Source organism: Diorhabda sublineata, chromosome 6 (genome assembly GCF_026230105.1).
Source record: "Diorhabda sublineata isolate icDioSubl1.1 chromosome 6, icDioSubl1.1, whole genome shotgun sequence".
In the NCBI taxonomy this organism is placed as follows: Eukaryota; Metazoa; Arthropoda; class Insecta; order Coleoptera; family Chrysomelidae; genus Diorhabda; species Diorhabda sublineata.
In genome coordinates, this window is record NC_079479.1 from 28,970,396 (window position 1) to 28,986,392 (window position 15,997).

General features: G+C 32.8%; 1 protein-coding gene across 4 annotated transcripts in view; it reads left to right on the forward strand.

Annotated features, from left to right (window-relative positions):
- Window positions 1–15,997, forward strand: part of LOC130445048 (uncharacterized) — a 140,780-nt gene that overhangs the window by 88,991 nt on the left and 35,792 nt on the right. For all 4 annotated transcript variants that reach the window (XM_056780532.1, XM_056780534.1, XM_056780533.1 and 1 more), the window contains 8 exons: window positions 823–991; window positions 1,664–1,706; window positions 3,903–4,035; window positions 4,183–4,339; window positions 5,843–6,077; window positions 7,155–7,927; window positions 10,308–10,396; window positions 15,077–15,424. In XM_056780532.1, the coding sequence (XP_056636510.1) occupies window positions 823–991; window positions 1,664–1,706; window positions 3,903–4,035; window positions 4,183–4,339; window positions 5,843–6,077; window positions 7,155–7,927; window positions 10,308–10,396; window positions 15,077–15,424 (1,947 nt within the window). The remainder of the gene's footprint in view (window positions 1–822; window positions 992–1,663; window positions 1,707–3,902; window positions 4,036–4,182; window positions 4,340–5,842; window positions 6,078–7,154; window positions 7,928–10,307; window positions 10,397–15,076; window positions 15,425–15,997) is intronic.

Sequence of the window (15,997 nt, forward strand, 5' to 3'; positions counted from 1 at the left end):
GAACGTGTGGGTTATCCAAGAACGTGTGATATCCGTTCAGAAAGAGGCATTTTCAGAAAGTTCCAGAACCTTTCGATCGTTGTCAAAAGTGTACAATGACAATTATTCTTATTATTCAGTCTCGAAGGAAAATATTCATTTGCCACATCAAACTTGGATTGATCAAGCAGTTTGTGAAAGTAATGGACAAGACATGTAACGCATTTCAATTTTCGAAAACTAAAGTTCTTGTCTTAGCGAAGAGAATTTAGGAGCAGTCTACAATGAACACGGGGAACGGTTCCATCAAGACATCATTAAGATGGAGAAGAGATTTTCAAGGAAGTGGAATGCAAGCATGCTGGTGCAGTATTGCTGGTTTTGGGACGCGACAACTGTTCCTCGGGGTATAAAAGGGAAGCAAGTACCAAATATTTTGCCATAACCGGACTAGTAGATGAGCTTACAATAGTTTATTTTCACCATCCAAATTTAATGAGGCTAAGAATCACCGTTCATAACAAAATAGGGGAGGAGAGACTTTTGAGAAGCACTGTATATGTTCACAATATATACAACTTTGTCATTATCATCGTATATTATTCAAATGATTCTATTTTACCACAATTTATGCCAAAAACTTCATTTAATTTCATTTCATGGTGCACTTTAAATATAAAATATGATTTCTTGATAAACACTTTCACTTATTCATTCATGTTTTAAAAATATTTTGAGAAGTTAGTCCAACTAACTAAAATACTAGTTTATTAAACCGAACATCAAAAACAAAATGTCATAATATTTGAATAAAAAAAAAAGAAATCTTTTTAATATTTCCAGCCTGATTATTATCGAGATGCCGCCCATTTCTATCGGATAGAGAACACACCTGAATATAGGCTCCAGATACCAAATGCAAAAATAGACTATACAGGAACTTATACCATTTACGCCAAAAATTGTCATGGAGATGCCAAAGCAATTATATCATTACAAATAAAAGTAAAAGGTATGTTATTTTCAACCAAGATAGTTGGTCTAATTAGTATATAATCATGTATAGAATATCTCATAATACATATTTCCTTAATTTTTCACTCCTTCGTCCATTTTATACACTATTCTTAACAATTAGTCTTTATTTTTAGGTTTGTTTTGAATTTTTTATCAAAACAGTCTTAAAATTAAATCCATTTAGCAAGAGAAGTATTGCAAATTTTTATCAATAGGTATATATAAATGTGAATTGCAACGAAGTCTTTGACAGCTAGATTATGAGAGTTTTCGTAGTGGGATTGTGTCAAAATTAAACACCAAAGTGTACTAACTCTAATATATTTCCTATCTTTCGAATACTTATGTATTATCATCTGGGGATGGAATTATGGTCAAGTAAAGTATAAAAAATTTATAATATATATATATATATATATATATATATATATATATATATATATATATATATATATTATATATATATATATATATTAAAGTTATTGATTATGATTGTTAATTTTCATTGGTTAGATTATGAATGACATGAAATTCACAGCAACCTTGCTTCTAGATTTCCTCTCTCGTCATCGTCGTTCTTGATAACCACCCCAAGATATACATAACTTTTAAATGTTAATAAACAATCACCTCATAATTGTCTAATATAGCTATCTATTTATTTTAGACTCAAAACCTCCTGAAAAAGGAATAGGAAAATCAAAAATTGCGTAAGTATTAAAGAATATACAAAATTAATTCCTTCATAATATAATAATTAATCCAACTCAAGAATAGATGTTGTTGATAATCTTTTCTTTTATCGAATAGATAAGGTATTAATTAAAGAAGATACCGAGAATTACAAAACCAAAAAAAGTTAAATCATTTAAAAACTCTTTTATTCTGCATCACAGTAATTCAGCATTCTTAAGAGTGTTATCATGAACGAATTTGTAACCCAAAGCTTCAAAAACCTTATCGAATAAACGCCTTATTACCTCAATATATTTCTACTTTTCTCTTTCCTTTTTCCAAAGCTCGAACTACCTCCATTTACAGTCGATAAAGACAAAATTGATGTTACCCTGTGGGCACCTAGAGTTTATTTATGAAAATGCGATCAAAAATGTTGGTGTTTGAGTTTTTCTTTCCTTCATTTGAATGGATATGAAATATTTGAATGGATATATTGACGTTCGTATGGGGTGTAATTTAAATGTAGATTTCTCAATGGCTTTTGACCCACCAAATAAAAGTTTGAACTAAAAGTCTCACCCTCTTGTTTAGTTGATTTGTCATGTATGTATAATATTGGAAGAAACTAGATTTTAAAGAATACTTGTTTATTGAAATGCATTTCTCACATGTAATTTTCGGTGCTTATGATTCGTTTGTTCAATATGATTAATAACTACGAGAGCGTAGCTCCTTTGACATCTAAGTTCTCGAGATCTGCTCGATTCGCTGTCCTGAAGAAGAATGTCCTTAACAGTTTGATCCAACGTTTAGCCTTGATTCGTGTAAGTTAGGAATAGAAGGGGGTGTCATGAATCAATGTGGAAGATAGAAAAACGTGTTGGTTTTTCATAAAATGTGCTATTAGGTATTAAGTTAATAGAATGGTATTAGGACATTAAGAAGATTATAAATAAAAGTTTGATTGAGAAGTTTGAAGGAAATTGAGATGCAAAAGAACATGAACACTACCGGTAAAAAGTTTTTTCCCACCCCATAATCCATTAATTGAATTTCAAAATAATTATTAACAAATTTTTCTCCCATATTTTCAAGCGTGTCTTCTAAACCAAAAATAATTGTGTCTGTTATTTGTTTACCTTATACGAGCGCGTATTTATATTTTGTCGGTGAGTGCGACTAGTTACCTGGTCTCTTGTTATATCTATATATACCTAAAAAAACAATACACACATAAATATATTAAAACCCTAAAAGCCGCGTTTGCCGCATCTCGAGAAGAGCGTAGATCTGCTGAAATCTAGGCGTTTAAGATCTAGGTTCGTGTATGTGAGAAATAGAAGCTAGAATTTCCAGAAGAAGGTAACTTGGAGTTCCCTGGCTTAAGTAGGGTTCCAAGGATTTGTTTTATTGAGGAAGTTGTTCGGGGAAACATTCGAAACACGAAAAATGTAAATAAGTGTATCTGTATTATGTATTTTTAGATGCGAGAGTATATGACGTGGTCGCCACACTATAAATAAATAAAGTTCAAATATATCAATCTGAGTAATTTATTGACAGTTTAGATAATTCATACCCTAACCAACCTCCATAATAATTACAATTATATTGAATAGTTTTATTAAAAATATAGATAAAAATAAAGCTTGAAGTAAAAAGTGAATTTGTAAATGAAATGAATGAAATTATTCAAATCCTCCCAAAGATAAAGATGATATTCTAACTTAATGGTAATAAAATGAATTTTTTTATATAAAACTCAACATTCCAAATCTCTGTAATGAATATTGTTGTAGATAAAATGATTAATAAAACTATTATCAACTAATTACTTAAACCAAAATTAACTAATGACGAAACTGCAGTAAGGGCAGCTATTACAGATGGTAGTCAAGAACAAAATCTGAGCTCTTTCTGATATTGTAGCTAGAACAACTCAATAACTAATGATTTTCATAATTTCCTCCTCTACAAACATAGCAAATACATGAGAACAATTTTAACGAATCTTAATCGATAAAATTACTGAGTACTTGCTGCAAGTAGGTGTTGGCGTTTTATCAGAGATAAGGACTCGAAAGAACCGATGCTAAACCTATAGTTTTTGAAATGTTCTAGTACAAATGATATCTACACGCTCTCAAAGATATGTTTTTTGCATATGTTCATCAGATTGTCTAATTCCTCTCCCAAAATCCTATAATACTAAATATTTTCATTTTCAGCGATATTCAAACGTTCCCGAAAATTGTTAAAGACTTAAGTAGTATTCGATGTTGTGACGGTGACTCAGCTACTCTTGAATGTCGAGTATTCGCTACCCCCTTACCTGATATTCGTTGGGAGAGAAGTGGAAAGGTAAGATTTGACAGAAGCTTTTATATCTATGTCTACAGAAATTGAAATGAAAGTAATTAAGATAATTTCCTATCATAAGCTATCCTTAAATTATCAAATAAATCTCAGAATTCTTATACTTTCTATAATAAGATTATATTTCTACAGTTGCTGCATTTAGGAGGTGATTTTCTGGGCGAATTCGATGGAGAAACTGCAAGATTGGTAATAAAGCGAGTATATCCCGAAGATGAAGGAGAATATACCTGTGTAGTTTATAATGAATTGGGAAAAGCTTCTACGTCGGCGTGTTTGATTGTTGATTGTGAGTAGAATTTGTTAAAATATATAAGTGATTTATCGTATATTCTATATTTTTTGAAAATATCGTTCAACCACTTCAGGGTACACATTTGCAGAGACAAGTACTAATATACTAATAGCCTAAATGGACTAAAGCATGACGACAGAATCAAGGCTGATTCTGATTTGTACGAAGCTAGCTGGAGAGATTTTCTCGAAACTGACCAAACTTGGAGCTATTCAACCGCTGAGAGGATTCGAACCTGCAATGAGTTTCTTAAAGTCCAGCTCAAGCTGTGAGGGAGGGAGAAAACAATTATGTATCCTGTCATCTAGCTTTAAAAAAGCCAAAAAATTTATAAGTAGTCAGACATGACGGCGAAAATACTTAGTAAAGTGAAAGGAAGGCAATGATTCTGGAAGACCAATCAAAGAATACGTGGAAGTCGGTTATAACAGTTATAACAGACAGGCAGGGTCACGGAGTTTCTGGAATTCAAAAAAATCTTCAATTGTGGAGAGTTCAGTAGTAGTAGTGTCATTCAAAGTGTTCGAGAATTATATTCTCAAACCAATGAATGATCATACGATTTTAAAATCGATGATCTTTCAAAAATGATTAATAAATTTACGACTACCTGATCACAAAAAAAAATGGGAGTGAGTTGTCAGTGCATTTAAAAATGAAAAGTCAAATTAATTTCTCTTGATGAATTAACATAGTTCCTTTATTCAATTTACGTTTCAAGTGTTATTTACTGTATTTGGGCGCAGGACAAGTTTTGTGTTTAACATTTTGTGTAGTGTAGTCATATTTTATTACAACTTTTTATCCTGAAAGTGTCTCAATTTATATCGACAGAAGTCAATAAGGCACCAACTACTGTAGCTTTACGACCTAAAGTAGTTGCTAAATAAAAGATTATTCATAGTGGCGTATGTCTTTTAGCCTTATACTAAAATACCGTTTTGTGCTACCAAAAATCAGCAACTGCTACAGTCTAAGTGCTGTACAGTTAACAAGTACGTGCAGGGCTCCTCACGCTTAGATATAAATAGGCGTGTGGGTAAAGTGGTTGAAGAACACGGTCATTTTCCAACCACAAAGCTTCTCAGATATGTAGCCAGTAGTTGGAAGAAATTAAAGTGGTTTAAAAAGTTTAAACATTTTTTGGGTAAAACTTGAATCTTATGCATCTAAAACAAAAACAAATGTATTCTTATTTAGACACCTCATATCTCAATTTACATAGTAGATCAATCAAGTTGGTTTAAGAAAAAATTTTAGTAATGTTTCTCATAAGCTTCGATCTAGCAAGGATTCATAAGAATTCGAATAGAGCCAATACTGTTAATATAACCATTCATTCAATTGCTTTCATTTTCTTAATAAATATCATTTGCAATTAGTGTAACCATCTTTTAGTGAAATTAGGTTTTTTGATTCTTGTGGCGCTATCTATCTAATAGTGGAAACGTGCTTCTTTTGGCAAATTTGATCGTAAAACGCAGTTTTATATTACAGTACCTGAAGAAAAGGAAAACCTCGTCAGTCAACAATTGAAGCGCCCTACAGGCTTCTCTGACGTATCAACTTCAAATTCGACTTCAAATTCTACATATACCAGACCAATAACAACTTCACCTCTTTATAGAGAAAGACGTGTAACAGACTGTAGATCCAGCAGAATACGGGCAACACCCCCAAAATTTTATGCGTATCCGCATAACAGAGTAGCTGAACAGGGAGAAACAGTAAGGTAAAAATCACAGACATGCTTGATTGATGTGAAAGCGTCGCTGAAAAATTAAAACACAAATTGATGTTAAGTGTCAGTGTTAAGTTCACACTAATCGCACATGTGAGGGTCAAACACATGGGTAAGCTTTAGAATTTGCTCAAAGATGTTAGAAGGTTTAAGCTTAGCCTAATTAGCTTTTCCAAACACATCAGCATTGGATGGTTTCAAGTAGAGCACAACGGGCCTTGACCCATTTCATGAGGGATTCCTCTCAGAGCTCCTTTTTCAATATCAATAGTACCTCAGCACTTCATATCTCCACTTTCTGTTAATGTCCAATCTTCCTATCAATAGAATAAAAACATGATGACATGAAATGTGGTTAACAATTTAAAAAAAAAAATCGAAATTCGTTTGAAATAAATGGGAAAAACCATTATAGGTCTCCTCTTCCAAGTATCTTGATGTCATCTTATACCAAAATTGGAGAACAGACATCGAATCTACTATAGGACGTTTTTCGGTCAGAGGGGGGAAAATTTCCATGACGAAAAAAGTTATTCGAATCTCTGAACAGCGTTGGGCACGAACCAAATCAAAATCTCTCCTCTAATGTCGTAATTACTGCCTTGGAAACCCTTCTTATTGTAATAATTCGAAGCAACCGTATTCCTCACCATTTCCGGTCACTCTTTTATAATCTGTCATTGTTTATTTATGAGAAAGGGTACAGGGAAGATTTGGAGCACTACCAGAAAACCATATCAGAAATAGAGGATTTATATCCTAGTAAAAAGTTAACAAATTGATAAAGGTCAACGTTTACCGCTCTACCACAAACAGTTCTTAATCTAGTGCTTCTATCCTAGAATAATTTGATAAATTACAAGCTGCAGAAAAGAAATACCTTCGCAAAATGTATTTAATGCGAGAGAGCTATTAATCAAACCATAAGAATGATGAAATACTCTAACAAAAAATAATAAAGTAATACCCTAGGGACCTGTCGTAAAAGAATTGATTAACATGATTAATTTTTTCAATTGTCATTATTTATATGATTGGAATTTTCATATTCATTTTAATCAATTTCAGATTTCAAAGCGCAGTTGCCGGATATCCCGATCCATGGGTAACATGGGAAAAAGACGGAGTACCGATAGTACCTTCTACAAGACTGAGAATTACAGAAAGAGATGATCTAAGAACTTTGGAAATTACAGATGTTATTCCAAGTGATTCGGGTGTTTACAAAATAATTTTGGAGAACGATTTAGGCCGTGTAGAAACATCAGCAAAACTAGATGTTATTGGTCATCGAATTCAATCATTAAGAGGTATAAGAGCTAGAAGTTTGTCACCAAAACCCGCTCCCTATTATTCAAAGAGTTTTACAAGAGCGAGTAGCAAACCTTCGTTACATTCCGACTATAAATCTTCATTGTGCAATTTAAGAAAATATAAATACGAAATATTGGACAATTTGGAAACGAATGATTGTGAGAGCTTAATTAATAATAATGATATAGAATCGAATATGTCGAAAGAAAAAAGTTTAGTTCGTAATGGAGAGAACGACGACTATATGCGACCGGAAATTTTGAAGAGCCTTCCGAAGAATTTATACATTTCCCAAAGTGGGCAAGCTGTTTTAGAGCTGGATATAATTGGAGCTGAGCCTTTAGATGTGGTTTGGATGAAAGATGGCTGTATTTTGCCTAATTGCTCTGATTTTCAGCAAATAAATGAAAATGGAAGGATAAAACTCGTCTTACCTAACGTTAATAAGCATGATGATGGAAATTATAGGTGTGAAATTTATAATTTGTATGGAGATGCATTTTCAACGTGCCATTTAATAGTAGAAGGTATGACCGTTTATTTAAAAAATCTCTTATTAATAATAATTTTTTGGATTATTTTAAATAGAGGTGAAAACTCAATCAACTCAATTTTCAAAGACAAATGTTTCGATTTTTGTGAGATTTTCAAAAACAAATGTTACATAAGATTTTTCAAAGAATGCACACCATTAGTATGAGTCGATTAGAAGTGACTCGGTTCCAACTTTTCAGTTTTTAATCTTACAATCTGCAATTACAAACATCACTATTAACATCTCAATTAGTCTACTTCCAACAATTACAATTGTAAAATTAAAATTATTATTTAAAAAATGTTCAAGTTCAAGTCAAATCACTAGTACGTTTTTTCTTACTGTCTTTAAATCTCATTGATTCTCTTTATTTATAAAATGCTTACAAATTTTAACTATGTGCACCAAAAAAGAAACAATAACAATTCCTGTGATAAGCTCATTTAATGATCCAAATCAAAGAACAAAAGTTACATATACAATTGACAAAGTCACACATTTAAAATGGAACTAGGCGGGCCATGTTCCAAGGCTGTCAGATTATAGATGAACGAAAAGCATACTAGAATGGTACCTCAGGAATGAAGGGCACACAAACAGCATACAACCGCCGACACGATGAACGGACGATTTGAGAAAGATATCTTCCAACTGAATCTGAGATGCCCAAAACTAAGATTATCCAAATCAAAACTAAATTACCAAAATTCCAATGGAGGATTGTGAAAATTCTAGAAGATGTGAGTTCAATTGAAAAACATCTCGTCGACTACAAACCGGAACTCTTGATGGAAAATGTATCTGAATATCTAAAAAAACATTATCTAGAAGACAAAAAACTGATGATTGGGAGGAGCATAGATATACTCGATAACTTAGCATTTGCGTAATCCCATACAGACTTTGATACAATTAAATAGAAGAAGGAAAGCAATTTGCAGATCTTATTAAATATATTATTTTTTCTTGATAATTAGTTTTTTCTATAACAGATTTCGAAATATTATCGTGTTATTTCATTAAAACATGATATAATTTTAGAGCTCTGTAGACAATAACCTTTGAGTCCTACATCCTACGATATTTTTGTTATTTTAATCGCTTTTACAAAGCTTCAAAGAAATATTCCGAAGAGATCAGCTATGGACTATTAGTTTGCCAGTTCATAATGACATCTTCTTACATTTGAATTGAAAGAACAAATGCTGACTGGGACTAATTCAAGAACCGTAATTTAAAATGCTTATAGAATTATAAAAAGCACTGGAAAAATATGTGTGTTCACTCCGAAATATCCACAAAAGCATGGTAACCTTTTGTTTTGTTCTATTCTCAAAAAAAACCTACAGTTTAACTATACTTGGCGTCTCATTGTTTTAGAATGTGGACTTGGTTTAACTCGGATCTTCTTGTTAAGCGGACAAAACACCACTCTACTGAATCAAGGCGGAATTTGTATCTTCGGCTAATAAAATTGATTAACTCTCGACCCTATTTACTGAGATATAATATATATTCCAAGTATACTAGTCAGCACTCCTCATTTTATTTAACAACTTCTGACTATGTACACTCGTTACCACTGTTTTATCAGTGGCAACCAATCAATAAGGGCCAATGTGCCATGGCTCTACTATTTTCCAAAAAATTGAAATATTTTTTTCTAATGGTAACACAATTTCCCATTAATAATTTAGAACAGTTCTTCTTCTTATACATACATAAATCCTTTTATTATGAGCACTGAAAATAAATTGTATTCGAACCAGGTTAGAAATTGCTCGAACTAGAAGCAGTTTATATGCTTCTGCGGGGAGAGAGGAGGTAGTAGTGGACCAAAGCTGACGTAAAACATTCAGATCAAAGCCAATGTATTCGGTTCGCACCTTATTAAATTCGAGTAGTTCAAGTGGTGCCTGTCGCATGTAGATGCCTGCAGATATTGATCTAGTCAACTCTAAATTACCCTCTTCTGTATTGAGTCGAGCATCATCGGGGTATGATTGGGATCCGAGTTCCAAATGTACGAGAAATACTCAAAATTGGACGAATCTAGGCCTTGTAGAGGATTGAAAACTGATGCGAAATACACAGGTTTTTGTTCTTACAGAGCTTCAAGTTTCGTGAAGCTGCCTTAGTTAATTCGGCCACGTAACTATGCCAGAACTCAACACCCAACAAGTGAATTTGTGTGATATTTTATGTCCAGACAGGACTAAATCCAGAGCCGCAGGGCTCACAATTCTTCAAGTAAAAGAGAATTTGTTGATATAAAACCTATTCGACCCCCCTCTCTCTCCTAAGCAAATTGAGTTTTCACTTCAACATTTGTCACAATTGTGGTATCTGGAACTGTATTATTTATCTTACAGATAGATGTTCAAAAAAATCTGTTCATATACAACCGTCATGTATTTTCCCCGTTAGAGGAACACTAACATCTGAACCAAACAAATTCAAGGTAAGTTTTGCCAATTTTGGTCAGTTAGAAATAATTTCAACTTATGACCGTTTTTGAGATTTGCATGATTAAAAAAGATAATTTAATGTCGATTCAAATATATCTGTCTTTCAAAAGACATCTTTGAGCCCTATTATTTTAGTAACGTTTTCGTAAGCTGTCTTTTATGTATATACTCGTAAGTAGAAAACGGAATCTTCATACTCATACTCACTTGATGATGTTTAAACAATCAGAAAAATAATTATTTATCATCACGTCACATTATTGGTCATTATCATTACGCTGGAAACTGTTAAAACTTGGTTGAAGCGTGCGTACCATAGAACCGGTATTAAAGAAGTATCAAAATGGATCGTATCGAACACCAAGGTGATTGAATATTTGCGTTTTCTGTTTTACATGTTTTCCTATGAACACTTATTAAAATGATAGATTGCACACTAATTTTTACCTAAGAAAGTATCTTATTTCGCATATATACCAAAAAATAACATACATGTATTGAAATGCTTATTTTTCTTATGATATATAGGGTCTCGAACGATAGAGGGAATACAATATGAATCTGGCTGGGTGCCGACAGGCAAAAGGCCAAATTTAAGCAAACTGAAGAAGTAGACAATATGATTTTTTGAGGTTATACTAATGTGTATAATAGGAATTGAAAGTTTGTTGTGATTTGTGTTCAAATACATAAGATAATTTAAACGTTAAAATTAAGTGTTATTACTATTACTGGGTAATGTATAAAGTAGTTGAATGAATCTTTTGCAGCACACGTGCTTATATACTTTTCAACACATGTCTGATATAGTTTGAAAAAATACGTTGTTTTGAGGGATGTATCACTTTCCAAACTCGTTATGTAATATACTATTAATGAACATCAAAGTCGTTGAACATTTTTTTAAAAATCAGCACTTTCTGTGTATATTTTAATGATCTGTAAATCCTTAAATATTAATTAATAGTCCGGCACTGGTGATTAGCGTCATATACTTAACATAAATTATAAATGACGTGACGAACTAAAACTCGTAGTTTTTTATAAGGATCGCTTTCTTATTTAGACATGAGATTGGCCATAAAAGTCAAGCAAGGCTGTGACAAAAATAGTAATAATGTAATGTTTATGCAGTACCCTGGCGAATTATTTATGTTGAAGTATAAACAAATTGTGGGTCAAAATATTAAAACGTTGATATAAATTTATTTATACCATGTAGCGTTTTTATGCGATATTGATTTCGTATTCAATTTAACTTTTATTTACAACAGTAAACGATATAATTTATTCTATAAACATCGTTGTCTGACGCAAATGATACAAATTTTAACATAGTTGGGATGAAATCCTCGACATAAAATGGAGACGAGTTTCACGAAATTCAATAAAAAGTGAAGAAAATTTTGACCTAGATTGAGTTTAAGAGCTACATTGATTATAATAAACTGAGAGCCACAATGACAAGAAAATAAATTATAAATTGAAAAAAAAAATGAAAAAAAAACAGGCCTCTAGCTAGATTTAAATTAGAAATAATTCTTGTGAGAAGAATAAAATCACTGATGAGAAAATTATTATTATAAAAGCATGGGGAGACATGTCATTCCTATCTCTGCGTTTTGTAACCAATAGATCTGTGTCTGATTTCCAATACGGTGACAGTCCGAATTATTTTTCCGTTTGCTAAAACTTTACACTTCCTTTCTTTCTCCATTTTCTCAATAATTTCGTAATGTCTCTCTACGGTAAGATGGACGGTAGTGTTTTTCGGTGGGTCTCTAATGTAGGTGAAATACGAGGATAGTCTCAGAAGTATATGGGCCAACAAAGAAAACACAAAAAATCTGGAAAAACAACGTAATCTGCTCTTATCTCCATACAATTTTCCCAGCGACGTTCCATAAGTCCGATACAATTTTCATGATAAGAATCGTCAAGCTCCTCAGAATAGTCATTAACTCCTCTTCATTGTTGGAAAATCTGTGACCACCGACCCATTTTTTCAAATCTGAGAACCGAAAATAATCCGAGGAGGCTGAATCTGGCGAATAAGGTGCAATTCAAACTTTAATTCATCAATGTTGACCATTGTAATAACGGATGTGTGAGCTGGTGCATTGTCTTGATGATACAACCACGCACAGCTTTCTTATATCCAAATTTCCAGTTAATACGCGATGTACCGCACTTTCTGCAATGCCTGCTATGTTTTCACACACTTTCAGTCGACGATCATTCACTACAGCTTTCTGGATTTTTTTCAACATTTCTGGAGTCGTCATCTCATTTAGTTGGCCACTGCGATGCTGATCTTCGTAGGTCGCACCGGCTCGCTTAAACACCGCTACCCAATATTTTACTGATGATAATATGGTAGCAGTCTCACCCAGAATAGAATCTAGTTCAGTTTTTATATTGGTTGGGCGAAGGCCCTTTAAATAAAAGTATTGTATCACATAACGATGACCAATGTTTACAAATCAATGAAAACGTTCACTATTGATGGCTGCCAAACAAATACTAAACAACGTGGCGTCTTGAGATTTAAAACATATGCTGTATAAATTGTGTACTTTCTAATAAATTAGAATTTTACCCAATATGCAATTTTGAGCAAGTAGAAACTAATTTTAACTAGCAAACAAAATCTTGGGCGAAGAAAAATTAAAAGAAAAAAAAATATGTTCTAAATTTCTGAGTACAAGTAGTTTTAAGCGCGCATCTGTTTTCGTTATGTTTTCTTGAAAATATCCTTCTAACCAGATATGACTTACACTATAAGTTTCCATGCACACTTGTAAAGATGTGTAATCACATTGGTAGCGGAAAGTATTTATTAATATGACCTCTGATTTCCTTATGATTTTTAACTAAATCGAGAAGGTTGTTTCCCGACATCGACGTACTATTTTAATCACAATAAAACCATCTACAACTAATCTATGAAAAAAAAAACAGTTTTAACTGTGAGAAATGTATATCTTGAATGTAGCAAATGAAAGTCAGTAGCTTAACGTAACAGAAAAAACAGGAGGGATATAAATCGCTAGTATGTAAATAATTTTAATTTACTTGCTCAATTATATTCAACTGAAATTTGAAATTTTGCTCTTACTATACAGTGCTATTCAAAATACTTTTTTATCTTTGGAATGATTATAATTGAACTAGTAAAACTGTAATGTAAAAAACCTCATTGATATTTATCTTGTTTCTGATTATTCACTTCTATTTTTATTTATTCATTCCTAACTGGCTGTTTGATTGGGGGCTATTACAGAGACATTTTTCTTCATGCATTTCTTTCATTTGATCTTTTATTCTTTCCAATTAATCCCCATTGTCTTCGTTGCTTCTTCCATATTTTCAATCCATGTTTTTCGTAATCCTAGTTACCAGGATACATATCGAAAATCGAAACTGTGTCTTACAAAAGAAAAATAATAGTGTCCGTTATTTTTTTACTTCATACGAGCGCTGTTTATAATAATAATAATAATATATGAACCGACTGATTTTTTCATTATACTTTAGTGAGTGAGTTATTTCTTCGGTGTTTATGATTACAGTTTAGTCCTAATTAGCCCTGTGAGACGCAAGAACGCATCCGTACCATTGCCGTCTAATTAAAAATACCTCGGCGGACCGTGGACTACAATATGAAAAAATATGCATCCTCCAGAAGTTTTGGCGATAGAAAACGTACCGGGGGTGACCTCGAAAAAGTACAACCGCTGAAGATAAACGTATTGTGTTAATTAGTGAACGTGATCGACGACTCACGGTCCCAGAGATAACAGCTCATATGAATGAATCTAGGAATCTGTCTTTGAGTACTTCAATAAGGAAAAGGAGAGTGAAAGAAGAAGATTTTTAGGGAGTGATGAGTCTTCAGTTTTTTAGGTATAAGAAAAAAGTAGGGGAGCTTCGATGATGATTTGAGGATGTTTTGGAAGTATGGTGACTGAAGAGCTGGTAAAAATTGAAGGAATGTTGTGAAAGAATATAAAATGAAGTACGTTCTGGTCAGCGCCTGATAGGCAAAAAATTTATTTTCTTCCATGACAATGATCCCAAGCATTCCTCGCAGCTATATTTGAAAACATTCGAAATTAAGAATGTTCTGAAAGTAATGATTTGGCCGACACAAACCCCCGACTTGAACCTGATTGAGTTGTTGTTACTATAACCATATCTATATAGCTTCTCTAAAATATAAATATAAAAATCGAGCGTATTGTTTTTATTTGCTGAGTATCACGCAAACTATAGGGTGGGTAAAAACTTTTGACCGGTTGTTTTTATTTTGGTAGAAAGTACCTGCGTCATTAACACAAATTACTTTTACTCGGGACGATCTCAAAACCTTGCGTGGTGTAGCATGAATATTTTGTCTCACCAAGTATAAATTTCGCAACTACTGTATCACCTGAAGTAAATATAATTTCGCTTTCTTAGGACACACATAATAGTATGCCATATCAAATGTGAAAAAATTTCACCTAAAGCTATCAAACAGTCGAAGATTGGATCCATAATAAACAAATTATGAAATGTACAAAACCTTGGATCATTACAACTCTCGCTCAAATTTCGAATTAATCATAAGGTTTTTCAAATAATTTTGAACCTTTCGAAGCTTACGCCACTGATTCAATTTCTGTGTTCAGGTAGAGGAAGACGGTGACGCGAACATTTTTCACGTCGTGGGGGCGACGAGATCAGATGCAAGTCCGAGCAATTCTTCGCAATTTAACAGCAGTATCGAAAGTGTTTCATCACAACCCGCAGTACCGTCGATTGCGATAGCGCGGCGTACCAAAAATCTCGCGAGTTTCGGTCGAGAGTGCGGTAGTGATAGTGGAGTAGGCTCTATGGAGGAAACTGTGCAAATCGAAGGAACGCCGCCGGTACTTCTTAGAGGACCTCAGGATACTACAGCACTTGTAGGAGATCGAGTACTCCTTAAGGCAACTTACACGGGATATCCGGAACCCATAGTAAAGTGGACTAAAGCGGTAAGTACTTTTATAGGAATTATTTTTTTTTAAATTCTAATTTATATCGTTGAATAAAGCATTCCGATTTATTATCTGCCTAGAACTGCGAGATTCTTTCAAGAAGCTCATTGCGAATTTATTGATAGACAGAAAAAATTCTTTCGCTTAGTGAGTCACTTAATCTTTTATAAATTCCATTAAAAGTTTTCAAGAAATATTAATCTTACGAACTATTGTATTTTATAACGTTTGTTATGAGATAAGAGCTATGACTTCATAATTATTAGAATAATTTCCATAATATTGAACACAGAGTTTATAATTTGTGCTAGTAAAAACTGAAAACTTTTAGAAAAATTTCAGTATTTGCTTCTTGAAGTATCTTCCGATTCCTATGCAATGAACAGCATGAACTGTATCCTGGTAAATCTACTTGTTTAATACAATATATTGCAACATATAAATAACAGATTATATCAAAGCTTTTGATCGTTTGGATTATGTTATTCATCTTGAAACTGTCCAACGAGGGCTTAACTGATCTAGGTTTTAACTGGGATAACTGATAAAAAGTAAACAAACTTTCATTTA